We start from the raw sequence: 26,370 nt of genomic DNA on the forward strand, positions 1-26,370 counted from the left end.
TGGCTTGAAGTAGTATAATGCAAAATCCTGTATGGCTGTAACTTTAACTGACACACCCTGTACACTTCAGGGCCCAACTACAGGTGCCCCCTTTAACCTTGAACTCTTCAGGGTCCACTGACTATGCAACCCCTTTACAGCTAGCTGACACTGGATCCCAGAACCTCTTCCGGAGTGGTCCCCTCTAACTTCAGGCAGACCCCCCAGGGGCAATCCGCAGTACTCACGACCTTTGTATGCTTTCCTGGGACTGGACCCCTCTTGCTCTCCGCAGGCTCTCGGCACACCGGATCCCCGCAGCTCAACTCAGCTCTCTCTCTGGACACTCAGGCGACCCCCCGAGACCTCCACCTTCCTCAGACAGAAGGAGAGACAGATGCACTCTCCCTCCTGGGACTCTGCTCCCGCCAAAGAGACCGTGCCATCACTTCCCTCCATACTTATACCCACTCCTGGAATCCTTTGCAGCATAATCTGCCTTCTGGGGTAGTTACAAGCTGGGATGTGTCCCCTGATTGCCCCTGAGAAGCCTCTCACAGGAGCCAGTGGGGACACTTCTCTCCTCAGCAGGCACATCTGGAAACAATGACACCCTAGCTAGATAATCACAACCCTGCTGTTAGGCAGACAAGGCCCACTATACATTTACCTAGCACTTACTTGTAGGGTGCTACACCTGTAAAGATCCTGTAGCTCATGTGGTGACTGCTGAACAGGCCTTCTGCTGGACAAATCCCAATGGCTCCCAGGGTGACTTAGCTAAGTCTAGCTGATGCTGAAATGGTGTGAGGCTTCCTTAACTGCAGCTCTCTCTCTCTTTCTCTCTGGTTCTCTCCAATACTTGTGGAATATCTCTCCACCTTATGGGCCACGCTCACCCAGGGATTGGAGGATACCCCATAAATATTCAGGCCTCATCTCAGCCCCTCTGCCCTCTAAATTCTAGAACTCTATAGAAGCTTCTAGAGGACAGGGGGGAGGAGACAGAGACTTAGCCCTTCGAGCTCTGCCAACCTAACTCTTAACACATTAACCCGGCTCCCCTGCCTACAGCAGAAGCCCAAATAAATTTGCCTAACTATGCAGGGTGTGCTACATTGTATTCTGGGTGTTCTTGTGGCCAAAAAGACTTCTCTAAGGCTGGGTAATCATTTATTTCATGGAGGGCTTGCTTATTAACTTGTTTTTAATGAAAATGATCTAGTTTGCCTCAAAGAAACCAATTATTCAAACCTGCAAAAGAAACGTACAGAAGTGAAATGCTTAAAATAGTTCTAAAATTGAAACTTTTTTTATCTTTATGCCTTCCCTGCATTAAGGTAAAAACATTTTACCACATGTGGTGCCCCCCCGCCCAAACACTTACCTGAGTCCTCTTTTGAACCACTACTGTGCCCTGGCTGCAGCTCTTCTCTCTACTCCTCCTAGTCACACAGGAGACTTTGAGACCAGTGGAAGCCACAGGCTCAAATCCTGTGAGGAGGGAGCTGGGGGCATTGCTGATCCATACTATGTGTGTCTATGGACGTGTTCCCCCTCAGCACACAACTTGCTATGGGGACACATGCAGTAGAGGAGAACCCCAGTGGGGAATTCCAGAAGAGGAAATAAGGGGCCACTCTGTGCAATAACATTGCACAGAGCAGGTAAGTATAAACCACTTTTTTATTTTAACCACCTCCTGTCCGACGTCATTTGTCTATATGGGTGCTTTCTTGTTCTGGGATGACATCATATAACGTTGTCCCACTCTCACCACACTTGTGCGCTGTGTCACTGGGACAAGCACATCCCCAATCCTGGTAAAGAGCCAATGATGCGGCTCTTTACCCATGTGATCAGCTGTGTTCAATCATAGCTGATAATATGTAAACAAGGAAATGGCGGTTATCAGCTTTCCCCTCTTTCCTCTCCTCACACTGACAGCGTGTGAGGAGAGGAGAACCGATCAGAGGCAGTGCCCTGATTATCTGTGCAGCCCAGCAGTGATGCCAGTCAGTGCCCATCAGTGATGCCAATCAGTGCTGCCTTTCAGTGCCAATCGGTGCCTGCTCATCAGTGCCGCCCATCAGTGCCCATAAGTGCCACCTATTCATACCGCCTATTAGTGCCCATAGGTTCCGCCTATTAGTGCCACCTATCAGTGCCGCCTATGAGTGCCCATCAGTGCTGCATATTAGTGCCTCCTCACTAGTGCCACTTCATCAGTGCCCTTCAGTGCCATCTCATCAGTGCCCTTTAGTGCAGCCTAAAAGGGCCCATCAATGTAACCTCATCAGCGCACATTGGTGAAAGAGAAAAATTACTTATTTACAACATTTTCTTACAGAAACTAAGAAAAACGTTTCTTTTTTTTTCAACCTTAGAGGTGATTAAATACCACCAAAAGAAAGCCCTATTTGTGGGAAAAAAATGATAAAAATGTAATTTGTGTACAGCGTTGCATGACCGTACAATTGTGATTCAATGTGTGACAGCACTGAAAGCTGAAAATTGGCCTGGGCAGGAAGGGGGTGAAAGTGCCCAGTATCAAACCAGTTAAATTTAAAAAAGGCTTTACAGTCCCTTTATAGCTGAACCCCAGGAATGATCGATTTTTAGAATTTACATTGGGCCAGCTTGGTTACATGTGCACCGAACACAGAAAGTCCTTCACTCTTCTACCTTTGCCATTCTGCAGTTTTCTTGTATTTTTGTCAGCAAATATACAGGGTGTTCTCTGATTAGAGATATAGAGGAGGGAAGATTAGGGTTGCCATTTTTTCTTCAAGCCAAACCCGAACACTTTAGTGGAGCACAGCAATTCATTTCTTTTTTTTAGTATATACTACAGGATTGTAACAAACTTGGGACACTCCAAATAGAATGGTAATGTGGCGCACATAGTGCCCCCTCACCCTCCTGTCAAGCCGTGTCATGAGCCACATTCCTGTCTGAATATTGTGTCCGGGTTTCAGGAGGACTGAAACCCAGACACATGATTCAAAACCCGGACTATACAGATGAATCGCAGGAAAGGTGGCAACCCTAGGGCAGATGACATCACAATCACCACCTTGTGTGTTTTCATTCATATTCTGCTAAAATGCAAGGGTTCAGGCAAATGCAATATATGTTACTGTATGGTACTTTAGCTGTAAATCCCAAACTGGAGAACTTTTGAAATAAGAGAAATGGATCTCAATAGGACTGGTTGCGTCAAAAGAAATACATAGTAAAGCAGGTCAAATAAAGCCTACAAAGATAACTTAAAGCTGAGTTCCGTCCTCGGGGATCAATTTGAGCTAAAAATACCCCCGGGACAGTCAGAGCTAGTACATTCCATAATGGATAGCCTCTGAACTGTCCCGGGTCGCACTTACCTGTAAGAAGAAATACTTACCTTGAAAATTTCTTCTCCAGCGCTGCCATCTCAGGTGTGGGCAGCTGAAGCCACAGCGTCCCTCTTCGTGTCTTCTTCCGTGACGTCGGAGTCCCACAATGCACTGCACCGGCCCCGCTCATCACTTCCGGTGCAGGCACGGCATCCCTGCACAGCTTCTGAGCATGCCCAGGAGCTGTTTAGCAGTGAATGCCGTGCCTGCACCGGAAGTGACGAATGGGGCCAGTGCAGGCGCATTGATTCCTGGGAGCGATGACGTTCAGCTCCCAGGAATCATCGCAAACCGGAAGTGACGGCGCGGGCCGCGACCACAGAGGGAGAAAGTGGAAGGAAGGTGAGTATATTTTCTTCTATAATAAGGTAAGTGACCAAAAAAAAAAAATCTGCAGTATCTATTTCTCTTTCAGGTTCCCCTTAGCAAGCGGATGGCCCAAAATCGATTTTATCGTAAGCTCAAGTCAAATTTCAGATAAACCAAAGCCATCAATAAAAGCTTGTTTACACAGGTCCTTGTAAATGAAAGTCATCACAGTCTTATGTATAATATATGAATGGAACATTTTTTTTTTATTCTCTTTTATGGTCATTTTTATGTATATACCGTATATATACACAGTTTTATAGGCTGTACTATTTTCTTTCAGTTTAATGCGAAGCTGGCAAGAATACAAAACAGAAGTAACAAATCTTACCAAGAAACAAGCACTTTATCGCAGAACATCTACAGAATGGTATAAATGTTCTGACCTCTTTTATGTAGAAAAAACCTGAATGGGTGACCTGATAGAGTAAATTATAATTTTTGTATACTGACATTTAAAGTGGCTCTAAAGTCAAAAGGTTTTCTACCTTAATGGATTAAAATGGTTCTAAGGGTACAATTTTTTTTTTTTTTACCGTAATGCATTCTATGCGCCATTGCAGGTATACAGTTGTGCTCATAAGTTTACATACCCTGGCAAAATGTATGATTTCTTGGCCATTTTTCAGAGAATTTGAATGATAACACTAAAACCTTCTGGCACAAAGTCATTTGGAGTGATGAGACCAAAATTGAGCTTTTTGGCCACAACCATAAATGCTACATTTGGAGAGGAGTCAACATGTAGCATTTCCTACTGTACACCATTCCCTACTGTACACCATTCCTACTGCGAAACACTGTACACCATTCCCTACTGTACACCATTCCTACTGCGAAACACTGTACACCATTCCCTACTGTACACCATTCCCTACTGTACACCATTCCTACTGCGAAACACTGTACACCATTCCCTACTGTACACCATTGCCTAATGTGAAACACTGTACACCATTCCCTACTGTACACCATTCCTACTGTGAAACACTGTACACCATTCCCTACTGTACACCATTGCCTAATGTGAAACACTGTACACCATTCCCTACTGTACACCATTCCTACTGTGAAACACTGTACACCATTCCCTACTGTACACCATTCCCTACTGTACACCATTCCTACTGTGAAACACTGTACACCATTCCCTACTGTACACCATTCCTACTGTGAAACACTGTACACCATTCCCTACTGTACACCATTCCTACTGTGAAACACGGAGGTGAATTACTGTTTTGGGGATGTGTGGGCTACAAAGGGACAGGGAATTAGGTAAGAATTGATGGCAAGATGAATGCAGTATGTTATCAAAAAATACCGGAGGAAAACTTGCATTCAATAGCCCAGAAGCTGCGCATGGGACGTACCTGAACATTCCAACGTGACAATGATCCTAAACACAAGGCCACTTTGACCTGACATTGGCTACAGCAGAATAAAGTGAAGGTTCTGGAGTGGCCATCTCAGTCTCCTGACCTCAATAGCATTGGGCCACTCTGAGGAGATCTCAAACGTACTGTTCATGCAAGAAAGTCCAAGAATATACAGGAACTGGAGGCTTCTGCCAGGAAGAATGGGCAGCTTTACCATCTGAGAAGATAAAGAGCCTCATCCACAAATACCACAAAAGACTTCTATTGATGTTAAAGGGGGCAATACACGGTATTAAGAACTGGGGTAGGTAAACTTTTGATCAGGGTCATTTGGGTAGTTTCTGTTGTCATTATGATGTAAAAAGAGTAAACACAGTTGATTGATAATAAATGGCTTCAGCCAAACACTAACCATGAGTGAAAGAAAGGTTTTTGTGTTATCATTCATCATAAATTCTGCCAGGGTATGTAAACATATGAGCCCAACTGTATATAATATATCTAAATACCATATACTGTATATATTTATACACTCACCGGCCACTTTATTAGGTACACCTGTTCAATTGCTTGGTAACACAAATTTCTAATCAGCCAATCAAGGCAGCAACTTAATGCATTTAGTCATCTAGACGTGGTCAAGACGACTTGCTGAAGTTCAAACCGAGTATCAGAATGGGGAAGAAAGGGGATTTAAGTGACATTGAACATGGCATGGTTGGTGCCAGATGGGCTGGTTTAAGTATTTCAAAAACTGCTGATCTACTGGGATTTTCACTCACAACCATCTCTAGGGTTTACAGAGACTGGTCCAAAAAAAGTGAAAATATTCAGTGAGAGGCAGAGAATGGGCAGACTGGTTGGAGATGATAGAAAGGCAACAATAACTCAAATAACCACTCGTTACAACCAACCAAGGTATGCAGATTACCATCTCTGAATGCACAACACATCGAACCTTGAAGCAGATGGTTTACAGCAGGAGAAGACCATACTGGGTGCCACTCCTGTCAGCTAAGAACAGGAAATTGAGGCTACAATTCACACAGGCTCACAATTGGACTATAGAAGACAACAAAAGCATTGCCTGGTCTGATGAGTCTCAATTTCAGCTGTGACATTTAGCCACCAGATCTCAATCCAATAAAGCACCTTTGGGATGTGGTGGAACAGGAGATTTGCATCATGGATGTGCAGCTGACAAATCTGCAGAAACTGTGTGATGCTATCATGTCACTATGGACCAAAATCTCTGAGGAATGTTTCCAGAGATTTTGTTTAAATCTATGCCAAGAAGAATTAAGGCAGTTCTAAAGGCAAAAGGGGGTCCAACCCCATACTAGCAAGGTGTACTTAACCACTTAAGCCCCAGAAGATTTTACCCCCTTCCTGACCAGGGGGTATTTTGCGATTCGGCACTGCGTGACTTTAAGGGACAATTGCGCGGTCGTGCGACGCTGTACCTAAACGAATTTGACGTCCTTTTTTTCCCACAAACAGAGCTTTCTTTTGGTGGTATTTGATCACCTGTGCGATTTTTTGATCATGCTCTATAAACAAAAAAAGAGCCTCAATTTTGCAAAAATGACAATATTTTTCACATTTTTTTATATAAAATTCCCCCCCAAAAAAATGTAAAAATCAAAATTTTTTAAAATTTTCAGCCAATTTGTTTTATGCTACATATGTTTGGTAAAAAAAATCGCAAAAAGCGTATTTTGATTGGTTTGCACAAAAGTTATCGCGTTTACTAACAAAGGGAAAGATTTTTGTCATTTTTTTTTAACGCGTAATGGCGGCGATCTGCGATTTTTTTGCGGTACTGCGACATTGGGGCGGACAGATCGGACCCTTGACTGACATTTTTGACACTTTTGGGGTTACCAGTGACATTACTGCAGTAATCAGTGCTATACATATGCACTGTTACTGTAAAATTATACTGGCAGTGAAGGGGTTAACTTTATTTGAGAGGGAGGGGTGGTGTGTGTCCCTAGGGGCGTGATTCTAACTGTGATTGGCTGTGGCTTGAGCTGTAGGAACAATGATCAATGGTCCTACATAGTAGAACCGTATAATCACTGTTTCTACACAGGGGAGAATGACAGGCGGCTTGTTTACATTAGCCGCTTGCCTTTCTCCCTCTCCCCCAATGATCGCCGAGTGACCGACGGACATCGGGTCCGCCGGTCACACGCGCGGGGGGGTGCGTGACCGCGAGGGAGCGCGCCTCCGGAGGCGCGCGCTCGCTCCCCAGAGCCTCACAGGCTAGTGATGTTTATAAACGTTACTTTGCCTGTGAGGGGCTGACCGCCGCAGTATATTTACTAGCGGCGGTCGGCAAGTGGTTAAAAAAGTGGCCGGTGATTATAAACACTGCTCAAAAAAATTAAAGGAACACTTTTTAATCTGTGTATAGCATCAAGTCAATTAAACTCCTGGGATAATAAATTGTTCAGTTAAGTAGCAGAGGGGGTTGTTAATTAGTTTCAGCTGCTTTGGTGTTAATTAAATTAACAACAGGTGCACTAGATGGGCAACAATGAGACAACCTCCAAAACAGGAATGGTTTTACAGGTGGAAGCAACTGCCATTTTTTTCCCCACTCATCTTTTCTGACTGTTTTTCACTAGTTTTTCATTTGGCTAGGGTCAGTGTCACTACTGGTAGTATGAGGCGATACCTGGACCCTATAGAGGTTGCACAGGCAGTCCAACTCCTCCAGGATGGCACATCAATACATGCCATTGCCAGAAGGTTTGCTGTGTCTCCCAGCACAGTCTCAAGAGCAGGGAGGAGATTTCAAGAGACAGACAGTTACTCTAGGAGAACTGGACCGGGCCGTAGAAGGTCATTAACCCATCAGCAGGACCGTTATCTGCTCTTTTGTGCAAGGAGGGACAGGATTAACACTGGCAGAACCCTACAAAATGATCTCCAGAGGCCACTGGCTTGAATGTCTCTGACCAAACAATCAGAATCAGACTTCATGAGCCCTTTGCTCACTGCTCTTCACAGTGGAACTCGATTGGCATTTGCCATTGAACACCAGAATTGGCAGGTCTGCCACTGGCATGCTGTGTTTTTCACAGATGAGAACAGGTTCACCCTGAGCACCTGTGGCAAACGTGAAAGGGTCTTAAGAAGCCATGGAGAATGCTATGCTGCCTGTAACATCGTTCAGCATGACTGGTTTGGTGGTGGGACAGTGATGGTCTGGGGAGGGATATCCATGGAGGGACGCACAGACCTCTACAGGCTAGACAATGGCACCCTGACTGCCATTAGGTATCAGGATGAAATCCTTGGACCCATTGTCAGACCCCTGGGTTCCTGCTGGTGCACGACAATGTCCAGCCTCGTGTGGCGAGAGTATGCAGTCAGTTCCTAAAGGATAAAATAATTGATACCATTGAATGGCCCCCACTGACCTAAATCCAATAGATCAGTCCTCAACCCTGGCCTACAGGGCACATTAACAGGCCAGATTTGCAAGATAACTGAAATACATCCCAGGTGATATCATTTGCTGCTCAGTGATTGCAGTACTCTAGTCTGCATCTCCCCAAGGTAATACTTAAAATCTGGCCTGTTAGTGGGCCCTGAGGACCGGAGTTGAGGACCACTGCAATAGATCACTCATGTGACATTATGTTTCGGTCCATCCGTTGCACCTCAGTCGGTTCAGGAGCTCAGTGATGCCCTGGTCCATATCTGGGAGGAAATACTCTAGGACACCATCTGTCGTCTCATTAGGAGCATGCCCCGACATTGTCAGGCATACATACAAGCACGTGGGGGCCATACAAACTACTGAGTACCATTTTGAGTTTCTGCAATGAAATTTCAGCAAAATGGACTAACCTGCTGCATCGTTTTTTCACTATGATTTTTGGGGTGTCTTTGAATTTCATTTCCATCAAACGATGTGGCATCCTTTCATTCCTAACACATTACCTAGTACCTAATTACCTAGTATAGATATCCAGCATGATATTTTTCTCCATTGAGATCTGATGTGTTTTCAAAGTGTTCCTTTAATTTTTTTTGAGCAGTGTGTGTGTATATATATTATTATTATACAGGATTTATATAGCGCCAACAGTTTGCGCAGCGCTTTACAATGTGAGGGAAGACAATACAGTTACAATACAATTCAAAACAGGAGGAACTAGACGGCCCTGCTCGTTAGAGCTTACAATCTAGAATATATATATATATATACAGTGCCTTGCGAAAGTATTCGGCCCCCTTGAACTTTGCGACCTTTCGCCACATTTCAGGCTTCAAACATAAAGATATAAAACTGTATTTTTTGTGAAGAATCAACAACAAGTGGGACACAATCATGAAGTGGAACGAAATGTATTGGATATTTTAAACTTTGTTAACAAATAAAAAAACTGAAAAATTGGGCGTGCAAAATTATTCAGCCCCTTTACTTTCAGTGCAGCAAACTCTCTCCAGAAGTTCAGTGAGGATCTCTGAATGATCCAATGTTGAGTTGACCTTAATGACTAATGATGATAAATAGAATCCACCTGTGTGTAATCAAGTCTCCGTATAAATGCACCTGCACTGTGATAGTCTCAGAGGTCCGTTTAAAGCGCAGAGAGCATCATGAAGAACAAGGAACACACCAGGCAGGTCCGAGATACTGTTGTGGAGAAGTTTAAAGCTGGATTTGGATACAAAAAGATTTCCCAAGCTTTAAACATCCCAAGGAGCACTGTGCAAGCGATAATATTGAAATGGAAGGAGTATTAGACCACTGCAAATCTACGAAGACCTGGCCGTCCCTCTAAACTTTCAGCTCATACAAGGAGAAGACTGATCAGAGATGCAGCCAAGAGGCCCATGATCACTCTGGATGAACTGCAGAGATCTACAGCTGAGGTGGGAGACTCTGTCATAGGACAACAATCAGTCGTATGCTGCACAAATCTGGCTTTTATGGAAGAGTGGCAAGAAGAAAGCCATTTCTTAAAGATATCCATAAAAAGTGTAGTTTAAAGTTTGCCACAAGCCACCTGGGAGACACACCAAACATGTGGAAGAAGGTGCTCTGGTCAGATGAAACCAAAATCAAACTTTTTGGCAACAATGCAAAACGTTATGTTTGGCCTAAAAGCAACACAGCTCATCACCCTGAACACACCATCCCCACTGTCAAACATGGTGGTGGCAGCATCATGGTGTGGGCCTGCTTTTCTTCAGCCGGGACAGGGAAGATGGTTAAAATTGATGGGAAGATGGATGGAGCCAAATACAGGACCATTCTGGAAGAAAACCTGATGGAGTCTGCAAAAGACTGGGACGGAGATTTGTCTTCCAACAAGACAATGATCCAAAACATAAAGCAAAATCTACAATGGAATGGTTCACAAATAAACATATCCAAGTGTTAGAATGGCCAAGTCAAAGTCCAGACCTGAATCCAATCGAGAATCTGTAAAAAGAACTGAAAACTGCTGTTCACAAACACTCTCCATCCAACCTCACTGAGCTCGAGCTGTTTTGCAAGGAGGAATGGGCAAAAATTTCAGTCTCTTGATGTGCAAAACTGATAGAGACATACCCCAAGCGACTTACAGCTGTAATCGCCGGAAAAGGGGGCGCTACAAAGTATTCACTTAAGGGGGCTGAATAATTTTGCACGCCCAATTTTTTAGTTTTTTATTTGTTAAAAAAGTTTAAAATATGCAATAAATTTCGTTCCACTTCATGATTGTGTCCCACTTGTTGATTCTTCACAAAAAATTACAGTTTTATATATTTATGTTTGAAGCCTGAAATGTGGCAAAAGGTCGCAAAGTTCAAGGGGGCGGAATACTTTCGCAAGGTACTGTATGTATATATTCTCTCTTTTTATTATTAATTTAAAAAAGTTGACTTTACAACCGCTTTAGGTCAACAAATTATATTGAGTCCACTTGTACTTAGCAAAGATAAAGATTGTTTCTGCTTTATTATTAACCCCAAATCAGTTCAGGCATACCAGTACAGACTGTCAGTGCCGACGATATCTTTCTTTCCACCTTCCCTACTTTAGAGACTCTTTGCTCTAAATTTTTAAAGCCCCTCAGCTCCTTCCACCTTCACAGCTGCCATTTTGAAAGATGTTGGTGCTCATGCAGGATTTATGATGTCAACCCTCCATCATGTAAAACTGTTGGGGCCTGGTGATTGGCCACCATATCGGATCACTGTGTCATGGGAGTAGGTTTCATGCTTTCCTATATTTGAAAGGATTGTGCAGCACTGCAATGGTGGAAAGGAGCAGTTTTGGAGCACAGAGAAGGTACGTACGGTTGACTCATCTTGAGTCAGAAGGAGGTTGGAACATCACACCCCAGGATTTTTGGTGCTGCATTCTCCCTTTTTTCCAGTTTTTAAAAAAAAAATAGTTGTGATAGGATTTGCCAGTGTGAGGGATGTGCTGAGCGAGGGCTTGATGTGACACTGGGGCTATTCTGAGATTCAATGACCAGCTGGATTGGGGGTCCAAATAATTCCTGAGTGTCAAATAATGCCCAGGGGTTCATTTTTATACTTTACTTTTGCTAAAGGAGATTTTTTTTTTGCTTTTTTGCTGGCTGGACACTTTTTTAATTGGAAGAGTTTTAGGCTAATTCAACTTTAAGTGATTAAAATATTTTTTTTTCCAAAACCGTCCCTCTTTTACCATGCATAATATGGGCAAGCCAAACTTGTTAAACCACGCCTATTTAACCACCTCCACATATCAAAGCACATCCATATTATTCTGCACCACCTAAAGGCCATTGACACCAGCGCGTTATTGTATCAAACACACAAGAAACGTTTAATATTTGAGCATTTTCCTACATTGAGTTAAGCAACCCATACATTTTCACAGGGCTGTCAAAGCTCTACAATGCGCTTACTATTGGACTTGCCAAATTTTGTATAGCACAGTGAACACACATAATATCTACATCTGGGCATTGTGCGGTGCTGCAAAGAACTTGAATTTTGGAGCCCTATCAACGTTTGTTTGGGTGCCATTACAAAAATAATGGCACCAAAACAAATCGCACTCTTTCATGCATTTCTGTGTGTTGCGTGATTTACTGCGTATTACAGCAATGCTATGCTGCAAATGCACCCGGTGGTGAAGAAGTAAAACCACATCCAGCTGTGCGAAGTAGGAGGCTCCATGAGCACTGTGTTCTTCCGTTTCCTTTGTTCCAGCTGGGCCTCTATGGTGTCAATGAATAATACTTAATTAAAACATTCTGAACGAAAAACAAAATTCCTGCTGCTTCCGCTGCGCTGTCTGATACTTTTCGACAGCCCTAATAAAAAACAGAATGTACTTCAAGCAACAATAACTGCAGTAGCTTTTCATTCAACTGACTTACTGTATTGTACATTTTAAAGTGTAAATACTAAAAACTGCTGAAAAAACATTTTTGATATCTCTTTTTACAGTGGGTAAAATACCTTCCAAAAATATTATTTAACACTGAATATTTTATTCGATTTAGAACCTATTTACACTTAAAATATAACTAAAGGCAAAACTTTTTTTTTTTTGTTTTTTTTAGAGTGGAGATGAATTAGAAACTCTGTCAGTTTATATTGCTGTCTGTGCTGCTGTTAAAGCGGAGTTCCATCCTAAAAATTAACTTTGCATCATGAGTTAGAGTTTAAAAAATTGAAAAAGAATTTGGATAATTAATATATTTTTCTTTGTTTCACTTACCTTGTTTTTAATGAAAATAAACTTACCTTCCTTCATCTTCCTCCTTGTGCGGCCGCGGCCCCTGACGTCACTTCCTCCTTTGCATTGCGTCCTGGGAGATGAGCGTCATCAATCCCAGGATGCAATGGGAATGGCCGGCCGCTACTCTGATTGCAGATCACAATCTACAGCGCATGCTATTCTGGGTAGCGAGGAAACCGGAAGAGGGACACAGCGGGGGACACCACGCCTTGAGATGCCCACACCGGAGATGGCCGCGCTCTGCAATCAATTTTAAAGGTAAGAATTTATCTTTATTCCATAACTGTAATGTCCTGTAATGTGGGGTTAGTGTTAGGGTAATTGGGGATATGTTAGGATTAGTGGGGTATTTTTAGCTTAAAAATTTATTTTTGCCCGGAACTCCGCTTTAAGGAGATTCCGCCTCTCTATTTGTCCTGTTTACCATTATCATTGAAAGTGAAAGTAAAAGAAAATCCCAAATTTTGGGTTGCCCCCAGAAAAGTAGTAAAGGGGAAATCTTCCAATCGGGCCACTAGTTCCAGTGAGCTGGGGGTCCCCAAGGACACTGTCATCACAATCTGCCATCCCTCCCTAGGGCCAGCGGCTCAGCCTCAGAAACACTCGGGCAGCAGCTAGGGAGGTCCGGAGGACACAGTGTGCAGCGGCAGCCTGCGCGGAGAATAGTGACAGGCCTGGCTCGGCAGCTGGTGCAGCGGTGGGAGGAGCGAGGAGGAAAACCCAGACCAGACCAGGCTAACGCAGCCGCGGCGCCGGAGGTGTTCCAGCTGAAAAAAAAGCTGCCAAAGGAAGCAGCCAGGGCTCTCGCTGCCCCCAGGATGGTGTCACCTCTGGCGGTGTCATCTGAACCGGGTGTGGAGTGCATCCCTTATAGCATCGCCACTTACATCCCCCATTGTGTGGCACTTAAGGCAGACCGCCCCTCCCCCTGGTGGTGCGCCCCTGAATATATTGTATGTATTTTTAAATGCATGCAGTGTAAGTACCTGATTATGACCTGGTATTAGCCTCTTGCAATACCTGTACAGCAGAGTTGAAGTGTAAAAGGAAGAAGCAGCACAAGGAGCCAATCAGTTCATGCGCTGATAAGAAGCATGCTGATGGGTTGAGAGCAGAGCAACAGAGAGATAGATGAGTTATCACTGTGTCGTTTCTCCATTCACTGTCCAGTCACAGGCTGGGGCTGGTCCAGGATGACCTGGGCTCAGAGAAATGATGAGGCCATCAGGCTGAGGAATTCTAGTAGCAGAAAAAGGTACAGCGAGGGAAATGTATAGACTAAAGCTTAATAAAGCAGAAAAGGTTGAGTTTTTATTTATTTTTTTAACTATTATTCTGCTTTTTTTTATCTTGTTATTTTAGACTGGAGTTCTGCTTTATTATAAGACACGAATTCTTTAATCCAACACAAGGAACAGACAGTAACTACTTTGCTCTGGCAGAATGATTGTGTACATACAGCAGTGGCCTCTAGAGGGCAAATGAAGTCAGTTCACAAAAACAGACCACATTCTATATTCATTACTACTGCATGTTATTTGCTAAATTATAAAAGTAAAAAATCACCTTTTCAATTTACTAAAGGATTTTTCCATGGTTTAGCTGAATTTACTGCTTGTGTGATTTTTAATGAATTTTGCAGCCTTAGTATACAAAAATCATTTCACCAAAATTACAGCTCAGTCTTCCAGTCCTTAACCATATTATGAATGGATCTCATTGAAAACTAAATGCCCAAATCAAATTTAAATGAATACATTATAGAACAGCGCTAGCACCACCAAATTGTGAATTACAATATCATATCCACTGCAGAAAAATTGTTAATGTGCAAAAGTGATAAAACAATATAAATAATATCTAATAAAAGTAACGTGCTTTCAATAATTTATCTGTTCCATTTCATTTCTCATGTCAGCTAGAAAGTGTCCTGTGCAAAAAATAAAGTGTCCATTGCGATATTAATTCATACAAAAATATATATCAGAGCATAGGCATGAGCCGGGGCATGTGCCAGGTGTGCCTTTCATTACGTGCAATGCAGATTCCCCTTAGTGCCCAGGCTCCCGCCCCCCGTGTTGCCCTCACCCACCCCGCAGTGCTGCTGGCTTCCCTCCTCTCCACCCAGCTGCTGTGGGAGATGTTTCAGGATGGAGAGCATGGGAAGGGGCTAGTAAATATGTCATTTAACAGCCCCTTCCCTTTCTAAATTAACACACTGAACACACTCACTCACTGCGTTCATTTATAACTAAAGCATAGCAAACTCTGTTCCCTATGCTTCAGACTGTGAATGAACAGGAAGCCGCTCATCACAGAGCACTTTGCATTCATTCACTGTCCTGTGCAGCTGAGGCTGCAGAGAAACACATGTGTGTTTGATCTTTGGAGTGCACACCCTAATGCAATAGGCTGCCCACACCTATGTGGAGTGCCCAGTGTCCACAAAGTGCAAAAAATCTTTAATCATCAGCTCACCCACACCAAGATTACCGCCAACTCCATCGCAAAATAAATGCCCTCCACCTCATTTCACACTAAACACTTATCTGAAATATTTTCTGGTAAATGCAACACCAGCCACCAGCACATTCGATTATAAACAGAGATATTCATATGGATCTCCTTTCGCTCTAGCGGGAATTCCTGACAGTGTAAACTTGGCTCAAGTGATAGAATACAGACTGCTCATACCATCAAACAACGAAGAGGAAAGACAGAAGAAAGCCTCCATAGTGTAAAACTATTAATAATTTTAAAAAACAAGACATCCATCAAACACTTGCAATATGAGGTGCCACTATCAGCTCTGGAAAGCAGCATGATAATAGCTTTGGCCTGCTGGCACCAGATGCTAGTTCTGGCTGTGAGGACCGACACACACAGGGCCAGGTCAAGGGGAAAGGCAGGAGGGGCAGCTGCCCCAGGCGCTGGTACCATGTGAGGTGGAGGGGCGCTGCATGAAGAGTTCCTGCCGCTATATGCTGACAGGAGTAGTGACAGCAGCATCCCTTCACCTGTCAGCTCAGTGTGGCAAGTCACAAGCCGAATCTGGAAGACAGAAGAGAGCCAGGAGGAGGTGCTCTCCTCCAGCTCCTCTTCCTACCGCTGATTGCTCCTGCATTGAAACTGTCAGATTGGACTATGCAGAGTAAGCCAACTCTGTAAAGTCCTGATCTGACAGACAGCCTGTGGGAGCCGAGTGTCGCTCACTCTCAGACGTTGGAGCATGGGAGGGTGCATCGCCTGTCTAGTAGGATCCTCATGAACAGATATCAGAGAAAGAACGGGTGTCTGTGGGGAATCCTAACCGCAAGTATAACCTTTTCTTCAACAACACACTGACAGCAGATAATATTGCACACATAAGCTTCTTTGGGATTACAAATATCACATTGGACCGGTATCAGATATCCAACTGCCAGTGAAGACTTAGCAAGGCCTTGCTTGTGGAAGGGTGTTGACACCTTTTACATCTTAAAGGGGTCACACTTGATTTGTTTTACAGCAGTGCTAGTCAACAGTCACTTTTTCAAACCCTAGAATATTGTGTTACTACTGTAAATTGATATTTTCATTCTTTACTTGCTGTTTCTTTACATCAGTCTTGCTGAATTTCGTTAGGTTAGGTGGGATTTGGTTGACTGATAGTTATCTTTTAAGTAAACAGCAAAACATCATTTATTTTGTGTCAGTGTGTTCTTATAGGTATACTTATAATGTCGGAACCTAGAGTGTCAGGTGGGTTGAAAGGTTCACAGGGTCACAGGGTCACAGGAGTGCTGAGGAACACCAGCAGCCCTCAAGGGGGCAGTGCTACACACATAATGCTTATATATCTTCGGGGTCCTAGTTTGTCATCTTCGCCCTGGGCGCTAGATAACCTTGTCCTGCCACTGCTGACACAGATAGCATGGTAACATCACATCCAAAGCCCCGCCTTACACATTTCATCTACTGTCCAAAGCCCCACCCTGGAAAACGTTGAGAAAAGGGACCTGTCACAGGGGGCAGAGGATTTCAACTAGACCAGCAGTCAGCAGCACAAGGGACACTTGGCATCGAATGTAAGTACTGTCCCTTTTTTTCTGCACTATGTGATACGCACTTCTGAGCCCTGTACTCCTTATATCCTGAACCTTGCACCTTGTGCAATATGCAGTTTTGAGCCTTGACCACACCCATTATTTGGTGCCAATTTACTTTGCCTGGGTCGGAGGTGGGGAGTGGGCCAGAAAGGGGCAGGGTGAGCTCCTGCACCTATTCTCTGAGAAAAAAAGCCCAGAGGAAGAGGGCCCACTGCATAACATGCGAAAGGGTCCCCTGCGGGACCCTAATAAAGGTCAGGTCAGGGGGGCCCTTCATAGTTTTTTTGCACGAGAGCTCTGAAGATTCTAGTTACGCCTCTGCAGAGAGGAATCACTTTTACAAACTTGGCCATCTTAATCATGTATTCTAAGAAATACAAACTAAGCTATAAGTATGCTAAAGCCTAATTCTAGGCAACTAAAAAATTATCCCTTGTAGTGGGGCTGTGCCCGGACTGCAAGACCTAATTGCTCACTTTGGTATAGGCACATATGTCAAACACAAAGCCTACGGGCCAAATCCGGTCCACCAGGCTGTGTCATGTGACCTTCCCATGCAGTTTTGCAGCCAGATTCAGGCGTAACTCCATTTTGCCACCTCTGGTTCTCACCCTCCACTCCTGCTCCCTGCTGTCATTTGTAAACACAGAAGCCTTCTGTGTTTAAAATGGACAGCTTTGCTTTCAATAGCATGTAACACATTCCTCAGGGTAGGGATAGTTCTCCAGAATCTGAGAGTGAGAATGATCTCCTTGCAAGGCAGTGCTAGACAAAAAAGGGGAAGGCACCACCTAAGTGTAGTGTTAAAATGCAAATATTTATTTCCACAAGATTAAAAACACTCACAACTGTAAGTATTATTCACACTTATCACATGTAGTCCTCAGTCCAAAGATCTCCGCCGTCCTGCAGGTTCCACCGGCGGTCCGGATGGCTGGAAGGAGATGTAGAGAGGCAAGGAGGCCTTGCAGATCCAGGATATCCACGCTAACCAGCATGGACTACATGGGCAGAAGTGGCGTCACCAGAAGAAACAAGAGTCTCAGTCCAGACTCTCACTTCTTCCAGTGACGTTACTTCCACTTGGACTTCCTGCATCTGCAAGGCGTCCTTGCCTCTTTACATCCCCTTCCAGCCATCTGGACAACCGGGGGAACCTGTAGGACAGCAGAGATCTTGGGACTGGTGTCTCCTCCTTCCCCTTTCTTGTGTATGTCATTACAGAGTTGGACACACTCTTTGAAATGGCTGACGCCATTAGCTTTTTATGAACTTTGATCTTATAGGCTAAGCTTGCTGTTTTCTTCAGAATTTCTGTTAAGGGACTTTTTTTCCTTGGATATACATCCTCTGTGCACCAGAACTTTCTTGATTTACTGCTAGGCAGTGCTGCCTACATAGGGATGTATATTAGAGCCATATACATGGGTAGTAGAGAAAGCCGCCTACACAGGGTGGTACTAGAGCAACCTACATAGGGAGAGGTAGGAGAGAGTAGACATGCAAGGATGAACTGTTCATAGTGCACCTCAAAAACCTGCACTCTATACATTGTGCATCCTTGATCTCTGCACTATATACATAGTGCACTTCTGAACCCTGCACTTTGTACGTAGTGCACCTCTAAATTCTGCATTCTGTACGTAGTGCACTCCTAAACTCTGTACTCCGTATGTTTCACACTTCTGAAGTCTGCACCCTGTACCTAGCGCACCCCTTAACTCTGCACTCTGTAAACTGCACACCCCTGAACTCTGCACACTGTGCATAGCGCACCCCTAAACTCTGTACATATCTCACTACTGAATAATAAAAGAGCAGATACATAGTCTTACAGATACCACTGGCCCTTTCAGGGCAACTATAATGCTGATGTGGCCTGTGATGAAACGGAGTTTGACACCCATGATCTAGGGCAGTGATGGCGAACCTTGGCACCCCAGATGTTTTGGAACTACATTTCCCATGATGCTCAACTACACTGCAGAGCGCATGAGCATCATGGGAAATGTAGTTCCAAAACATCTGGGGTGCCAAGGTTCGCCATCACTGATCTAGGGGAACAAAATAGGATTTACTTTGTCCTCTGCTCCTTCCTGCTGTTAGACCAGTCCCCGCAGCTTCCTCTACCCCATGCTCCAGCAGTCTAGAGTCCTGATGTTATCAAGACCAATGCAGTGTCCATGACCCTACATTGATCGTAATGGCACTGAGGGCACTCACTATGATCTGGGGGGAACACTACCTTCTGGAGGAGCAGAGGATCAGGTAGATCAGTCTCCATACCCTTACACAAAACAAGCTTTTAACTCTTGAAGCATGGGAGTACTCTCACTGCAGGGGATCGTTTTTTATTTGCCTGGAATTGGGCTTTAACATAGTTGTTACTTATTATTGATGTAGCAGGTTTTCCAGGCCTGTGGCCTGATGTGGGTCTGCCATCGGTACCGGTTACCCCTCCAGCCCTTGTGAGCTGCGGCCCTGGGTGTGAGCACTGAGACATTGACAACTCCGGCATCTTTGTTTTGTTTAAATGTATTTAAGGGGATGGGAGAAGGGAATGAGTGGGATACTCCTTTAGGCTCAACTAAATACAATTGTGAGACTTTCCTGGCAAAAAAATGCCTGTTTAGCGCTGTCTTGACGCCAGCCGAAGCTAGCTAACGCTTCCTGACGCTTGAACACTGTGTAATTACTGAAACTGTGCTGGATCCTCGACTTTAGTCCAGAAGATCCAGGACTGTAGAACTGCTTTACTTAATAGCTCAGATTCACTGAATGGCTCCCTACAGCACTGCACTGGCTTAGAAACTCCTTGTGAGTTCCTGTACTGCTGCAACTCTCAACTGGCACACTTCGCACTGTGTACTAGCACTTCAGGGCCCAAACCACAGGCGCCCTTTTATTCTTTAAGCTTTTCAGGGTCCACTGACTATGTACCCCCTCTGTCACTTCAGGGTCCTCAACCTAGGTACCCACTTTCACCACTAGCTGGCACTGGATCCCCGAACCTCTTCCGGAGTGGTCCGCTCTAACTTCAGGCAGACCCCCAGGGGCAATCCTCAGTACTCACGACCTGTGTAGGCTTTCCTGGGACTGGACCCCTCTGACTCTCCGCAGGTTCTCGGCACTTCGGATCCCCTCAGCTTAGCTCAGCACTTTCTGGATCTTCAGGCAGCACCCCGAGATCCTCCTCCTCAGACAGGAGGGGAGACAGCCGTTCTCCCCCTTCAGGGACTCTGCTCCCGCCAAAGACATCATGTCATGCGCCACCCCCAAACTTATACCCACTCCCAGAATCCTTTGCAGCACAATCTGCCTTCTGGGGTAGTTGCAAGCCTGGATGTGTCCCCTGATTGGGTTTCCTCCAACGCCCTAAGAGAAGCCTCTCACAGGAGCCAGTGGGGAGACTCCCCCTTCAGCAGGCACACCTAGAAACCATGACACCCTGACTAATAAATCACAGCCCTGCTGTTAGGCAGATAAGGCCCACTATACCTTTACCTAGCACCTACCGTACCTGTAGGGAGCTACATTAAAATCTCATGTGTTGTATACAGTATATGGAAGCCATTTAGAACCTGAACACATACATATCTCCCATTCTAATGTGCAGTGCACGTCAGTGATTAAAAGGGAAGGGATGTCTGAAATAGCTGATTAATTCTTAAATAGGACCATGAATTATGTTCTCCCTTATAGTTTGTTTATTTTGGTGTTTTTTGGGACACACCTGGATATAAGCATAGATAACTATCTTTGCTGTACACCCTCCTAAATATCTATCTATCTATCTATCTATCTATCTATCTATGCGAAAATATTCCACACCTATGGAATATATGTACAGTATATGCTTTCAATTGTGAGAAAATTGTAATGTGATAAAATGATGGACATGAGAAATAAATCCTGCAGCATAGTGAATTGACTTCCATTATAAGTAAACAGAACGTTTTCTCTATTGAGAGGCTAAAACTTCTCATTGTGGACAACAGTACCCTCTACTGGCATGTTTTCAAGTAATACACACCATCACCATGTATTATATTTGAACATTTCGTTATTATAGGTGAACCAGCAGAGCTGTATTTTCCTTATCGAAGCCCATAGGTCCAAAGCAACACTTCACTGCTAAGATCACCTCCTTTATGCAGTTTCCTGTGTAAACTGGTCTTAATTCAGTTAAAGTGGTAGTAAAGTCAGTAATTTCAAAAAATGCTTACAACCAGGCAGAGAAGAGACCCTAGAGGTCATTAAATGTCCCCCCTGCCTGTCAGCAGGTAATGTGTTCTGAGCCACAAATGCACAGCTCAGACCACATTTACAGGCTGCTGCAATGAGACGTGAGTGACGTCACCTTGGACCAGCCAATCAAGTGTCTGAAAATACGAAACTTGGAGGGAAGACCAATTGAAGATGGAAGTGCCAGGAACTATGACAATGCATCGTTGGAGTGCTCCATTTGTAGGTAAGTCTGTCATAGTGTACCAGCATGCATTTCATTCTAGTACATTATGACTTAAACCTGCAGGGGACCATTTATTTTATTTTGCTCTTAAGATTTTAATTCCGCTTTAAGAATATTGTGAATAGGAGATAATTATATTTATAATGGCTCTTCTTGCTGAGCCACCTGAGATTCTGGACAGCATCCTCTCTGATCTTTTGGACAATCCTGCCTTGTGCCTTGTTTCTGGTGAACCTTGAACTCCTTGCTTCTCCCATGAACTTCCTATTTAAAGCAGAGTTTCACCCAAAAGTGGAACTTCCACTTTAAGCACTCCTCACCCCCTGTCACGTACCTGATCCGAAGCCGGAGTGTAGAGAGGGCTCCCCCTTGCAGCTAGGTGCAGAGCGGAAGTGGGACAGGGAGTGCTATGCCCGAAGTAGCACGGGTTGCCGGTTGGGATGACCAGATGGAAGCAGGAACAAAGCTTGTTGTCACGATCCGGGGTCAGGCTCGAAGACCAGTAGCTATAGCAGTCGCAGGTCACACAGGAACCAGCAGGATAGGAACACTGACAGGTCACCCAGGCAGATGACGCAGGCTCACCTGAGGTGCGGAGTCTAAGTACTAACCGGTCTTCACCAGCGCTCCTGAAGGTGGAGATGGATTTTGCTGCGTGTTAGCACCAGGTCGCGGTCCTCAAGATCGCCCCACCAGGAAGTGAGCAAGTCAGAGTCCAGTAGCAGATAGGGATTTAGCTGAAGCGTAGTCAAGGAGTAGCCAAAGGTCGGTAACCAGTAGTTGCAGGTTGGGATCAAACAGAAGAGTAGTCGAGGAACAAGCCAAGTGTCGATAACGGATGGTAGCAAAGATACAGACGGCAGCAGGAGAGACAAGCGAGATATCGGCTGTTTAAGGCACAATATTCTGGCGACCAGGAAGTGCAAAGACATGGTTTATAACAGGAAGTTCATGGGAGGAGCAAAGGGTTCAAGGTTCAAGGCAATAAAGATTCACAGCAGGATCATTCAAGGATTTGTCCAGGGAGCTGTCCAGCATTCCAGGTAGCTCAGTGAGTAGAGTCATTGCCAGACACCATGGAGGTCCCAGGTTCAAGTCCGGGTCCTGACAGTACTCCCCTCCTCCCAGGACGTCCGCTGGACGTCTTAGGACCAGGTTTAAGAGGAAACCTCTGGTGGAACTCCTTTGTTAATCTAGGGGCATGAACATTTTCTTCTGGCTCCCAGGAATTTTCTTCTGGTCCATATCCTTCCCATTGAACCAGATATTGTAATTTATTCCTAAACATCCTGGAATCAAGAATTCTCTCCACTACAAATTCTTCTTCACCCTGTATTTCAACAGGTGGAGGAGGCGGAAGAATTCTTCCAGGAAAGGGATTTTCCTTAAATGGCTTGAGCAGTGATATGTGAAAAACTGGGTGAATTCTCATACTGTCGGGAAGTTTTAAACGGAAAGTGACTGGGTTGACCTGAGCAGAAATCTGGAAAGGTCCCACAAACTTTTGTCCCAACTTTGCAGATGGAACATGGACCTTCAAATTTTTGGTTGATAACCAAGCCTTGTCACCCACTTGAAAGGTAGGAAGTGATCGGCGATGTCTATCAGCAGCCTTCTTGTAACATTCCTGAGCCTCCTTCAAAGTCTCAATTAATTTCTCCTGAATCTCTTGCAACATAGTTAATCTGTTGGCTACAGCAGGAATTGGAGTTGAGATAGGGAGATCAGGAATAAAAACTGGATGATAACCATTGTTTAAGAAAAACAGGCTTTGAGAGGTTGAGCTATGTCTAGAATTGTTGTAAGAAAACTCTGCCGTGGGAAGATAGTCCACCCAGTCATCCTGAAGATAACTAACAAAACATCGAAAGTACTGTTCTAAAGTTTGATTGGTCCTCTCAGTCTGACCATTAGACTGAGGATGAAAAGCAGAAGACAGGTTGATTGCTACTCCTAAAGCTGAGCAAAAGCTTTTCCAAAACTTTGAAGTAAACTGTACTCCTCGATCTGACACAACATCTTCAGGAATTCCATGTAGTCTGAAGATTTCTCGAACCATCAACTCTGCAGTTTGTTCCGAAGAGGGTACCCCCTTAACTGGTATAAAGTGAGCCATCTTGGTGAGGCGGTCAACGACCACCAAGATAGTGGTCATTCCTTTTGAGGGGGGTAAATCAACCACAAAGTCCATAGAAATTGACCCCCATGGTCTTGATGGGATAGGGAGTGGTTGGAGCAACCCCAAAGGAGAAGCTCGGGGTGTCTTATTGCGTGCACAGGTCAGGCACGAGGCTACATACCTTTTAACATCTTTCTTGTACCCAGGCCACCAAAAGGAGCGTGATAAAAGTTCCTCTGTTTTAGAAACTCCAAAATGTCCAGCAAGTTTTGAGTCATGACTCAACCGGAGGACTTCAACCCGAGCAGACTCAGGTACATAGAGGCGATGCGTTTTAATCCAAAAGCCATTCTTGAACTCAAGACTGATGTCCATAGGAGGATTATTGAGGAGTGAGTCATTCTCGTAATCTTCTTTGAGGAGACTCAAGAATGCCTTTGAACTTGTGACACCTAGGAAGTTCTTTTGAGACAGGATTGTGCATTCAGCATTGTTCTCCTGGGAAGGCCCAGACAACATCCGTGATAAGGCATCAGCCTTACCATTTCTTGACCCAGGTCTATATGAGATAATAAAATTAAATCTAGAAAAGAACAGCGACCAACGTGCTTGTCTAGAAGACAATCTTTTGGCCGAACAAATGAATTCTAGATTTCTGTGATCAGTGAGAACAGTCACAGGATGCTTAGTACCTTCAAGCAAATGCCTCCATTCAGAAAAGGCTTCCTTAATTGCCAGTAACTCCTTATTCCCTATGTCATAATTCCTCTCGGCTGAAGACATTAAACGAGAAAAGTAAGCACAAGGATGAAGCTGCATCTTTTCACCGCTTCGTTGTGAAAGGATAGCTCCCATAGCAGAGTCAGAAGCATCCACTTCCACTACAAACGGTAGCTCAGGATTGGGATGTACCAATACTGGTGCAGAAGTGAACAGAGTCTTTAACTTATCAAAAGCAGCCTGAGCATTAGATGACCACACAAAGGGCACCCCTTTCTTTGTCAGCTGTGTAATCGGAGCTATCACCTTAGAGAAATTTCTGATGAATTTCCTGTAGAAATTGGCAAACCCGATGAATCTTTGAATTTCCTTAACGTTTGCAGGGACAGGCCAATCTACTACTGCTCTAATCTTCTCAGGATCCATGCTTACTCCATCTGGTGAAATAATATACCCCAGAAACTGGATCTGGGTTTGTTCAAACTCACATTTCTCCAATTTGATATAAAGTCGATTCTGCCTTAATCTTTCAAGGACAGTGCAAACATGCTTGCGATGCTCCTCTAGGTTATTGGAAAAAATGAGGATGTCATCCAAATAAGCAACTAAAAATTGGTCCAACAGATCTCGAAAAACATCGTTGATGAAGTGTTGAAAGGTTGCAGGGGCATTACAAAGACCAAAAGGCATAACCAAGGACTCGAAGTGTCCGTATCTGGTTCTAAAGGCGGTTTTCCATTCATCTCCTTGGCGGATACGAACAAGGTTATAAGCCCCCCGCAAGTCAAGCTTTGTGAAAATCTTGGCAGAACGAAGTCTTTCCAACATTTCAGAGATCAACGGGAGAGGATAACTGTTTTTAATAGTAACTTTATTCATGTGCCTGTAATCAATGCAAGGACGTAAGGTAGAGTCTTTCTTTTCAACAAAGAACAAGGCTGCTCCAGCAGGGGATGTTGAGTGTCTAATAAACCCCTTCTCTAAATTCTCATCAAGCCACTCCCTGAGCACCTTTAATTCAGGTTCTGATAAATTGAATAGGCGGCCGAAAGGTATTTCTGCACCAGGGAGTAGCTCAATGGGGCAATCATATGGGCGATGAGGAGGTAACTGGTCGGCGTTCTTCTTATCACAGACATCCTGAAACTCATGGTATTGTGGAGGCAGTTTGAGATATGACTGTGCTGTAACCACATCCAACTGCGTTTCCTTAATCTGTGGAGAACTAATTGGACAAGGCTCTCTACAGTATTCCTCACAATGGGGGGATGTAAAATTTATAACGCGTGCTTCCCAATTGATTGAGGGATTATGGGTGGAAAACCAAGGGATGCCCAAGATCACAGGAAATTTAGGTGACGTAATCAGCTAAAAACTGATGGTCTCACGATGGTTAGCCTCAAATTGGAGAACCAAAGGGACTGTTTCATGGGTAACAGGTCCTGAAGTTAAGGGTGATCCATCCACTGTCTCCATATCGACTGGGGCTAATTTATTTCTTGTCTGAATCATATTGTTTTTGGCAAAGTCTATGTCCATAAAGTTCCCCCCTGCACCAGAGTCCAGCATAGCAGAGCAAGGAATCTCAATGCCCTCAGAGATAAGTTTAATAGGGAGGACAAAATGAGGTAGTGAAGAATTTACTTTATTTTCTTCCTGGACCAACGGGGAGATGGACTGGCTAATGGAGTTTATTTGTTCAGGCGTGATCACATCAACCGATGCAATTGTTCTTCTAACCTTGTTAGGGCAGTTAATTGCATAATGACCAGAATCTCCACAGTAAAGACATAGGTTCTCAGAACGTCTTCTTTCTTTCTCCTGAATGGAAATGGATCTCTTAATTGCATCTACCTGCATTGGCTCAGGAGTGTTAGAATTAGGAGCAACTTTGAAATCCTGCTGAACAAATGGAGTAGCAGAGAAACGCATGCCACTCTTACTTGCAAACATTCCCAGCCTCTCCTTCCTCCTTTCTGTAAGTCTCTGATCAATTTTGATACATAATTGGATGAAGGCATCAAGATCATCAGGAGTCTCAACTCTAGCGAGCTCATCCTTTACCTGTTCAGAAAGCCCTCGGCGGAACTGACTCTTTTG

General features: G+C 44.2%; 1 protein-coding gene across 1 annotated transcript in view; it reads left to right on the forward strand.

Annotated features, from left to right (window-relative positions):
• The window catches only part of CCDC152 (coiled-coil domain containing 152), a gene marked incomplete at its 5' end in the record, with an annotated part of 109,499 nt that overhangs the window by 76,153 nt on the left and 6,976 nt on the right, over positions 1–26,370 (forward strand). The window contains one exon of the mRNA XM_082242890.1: positions 4,027–4,113. Within this exon, the coding sequence (XP_082099016.1) occupies positions 4,027–4,113 (87 nt within the window). The remainder of the gene's footprint in view (positions 1–4,026; positions 4,114–26,370) is intronic.

Source organism: Pelophylax lessonae (assembly GCF_965119305.1).
Source record: "Pelophylax lessonae genome assembly, chromosome: 1".
NCBI classification, from domain to species: domain Eukaryota; kingdom Metazoa; phylum Chordata; class Amphibia; order Anura; family Ranidae; genus Pelophylax; species Pelophylax lessonae.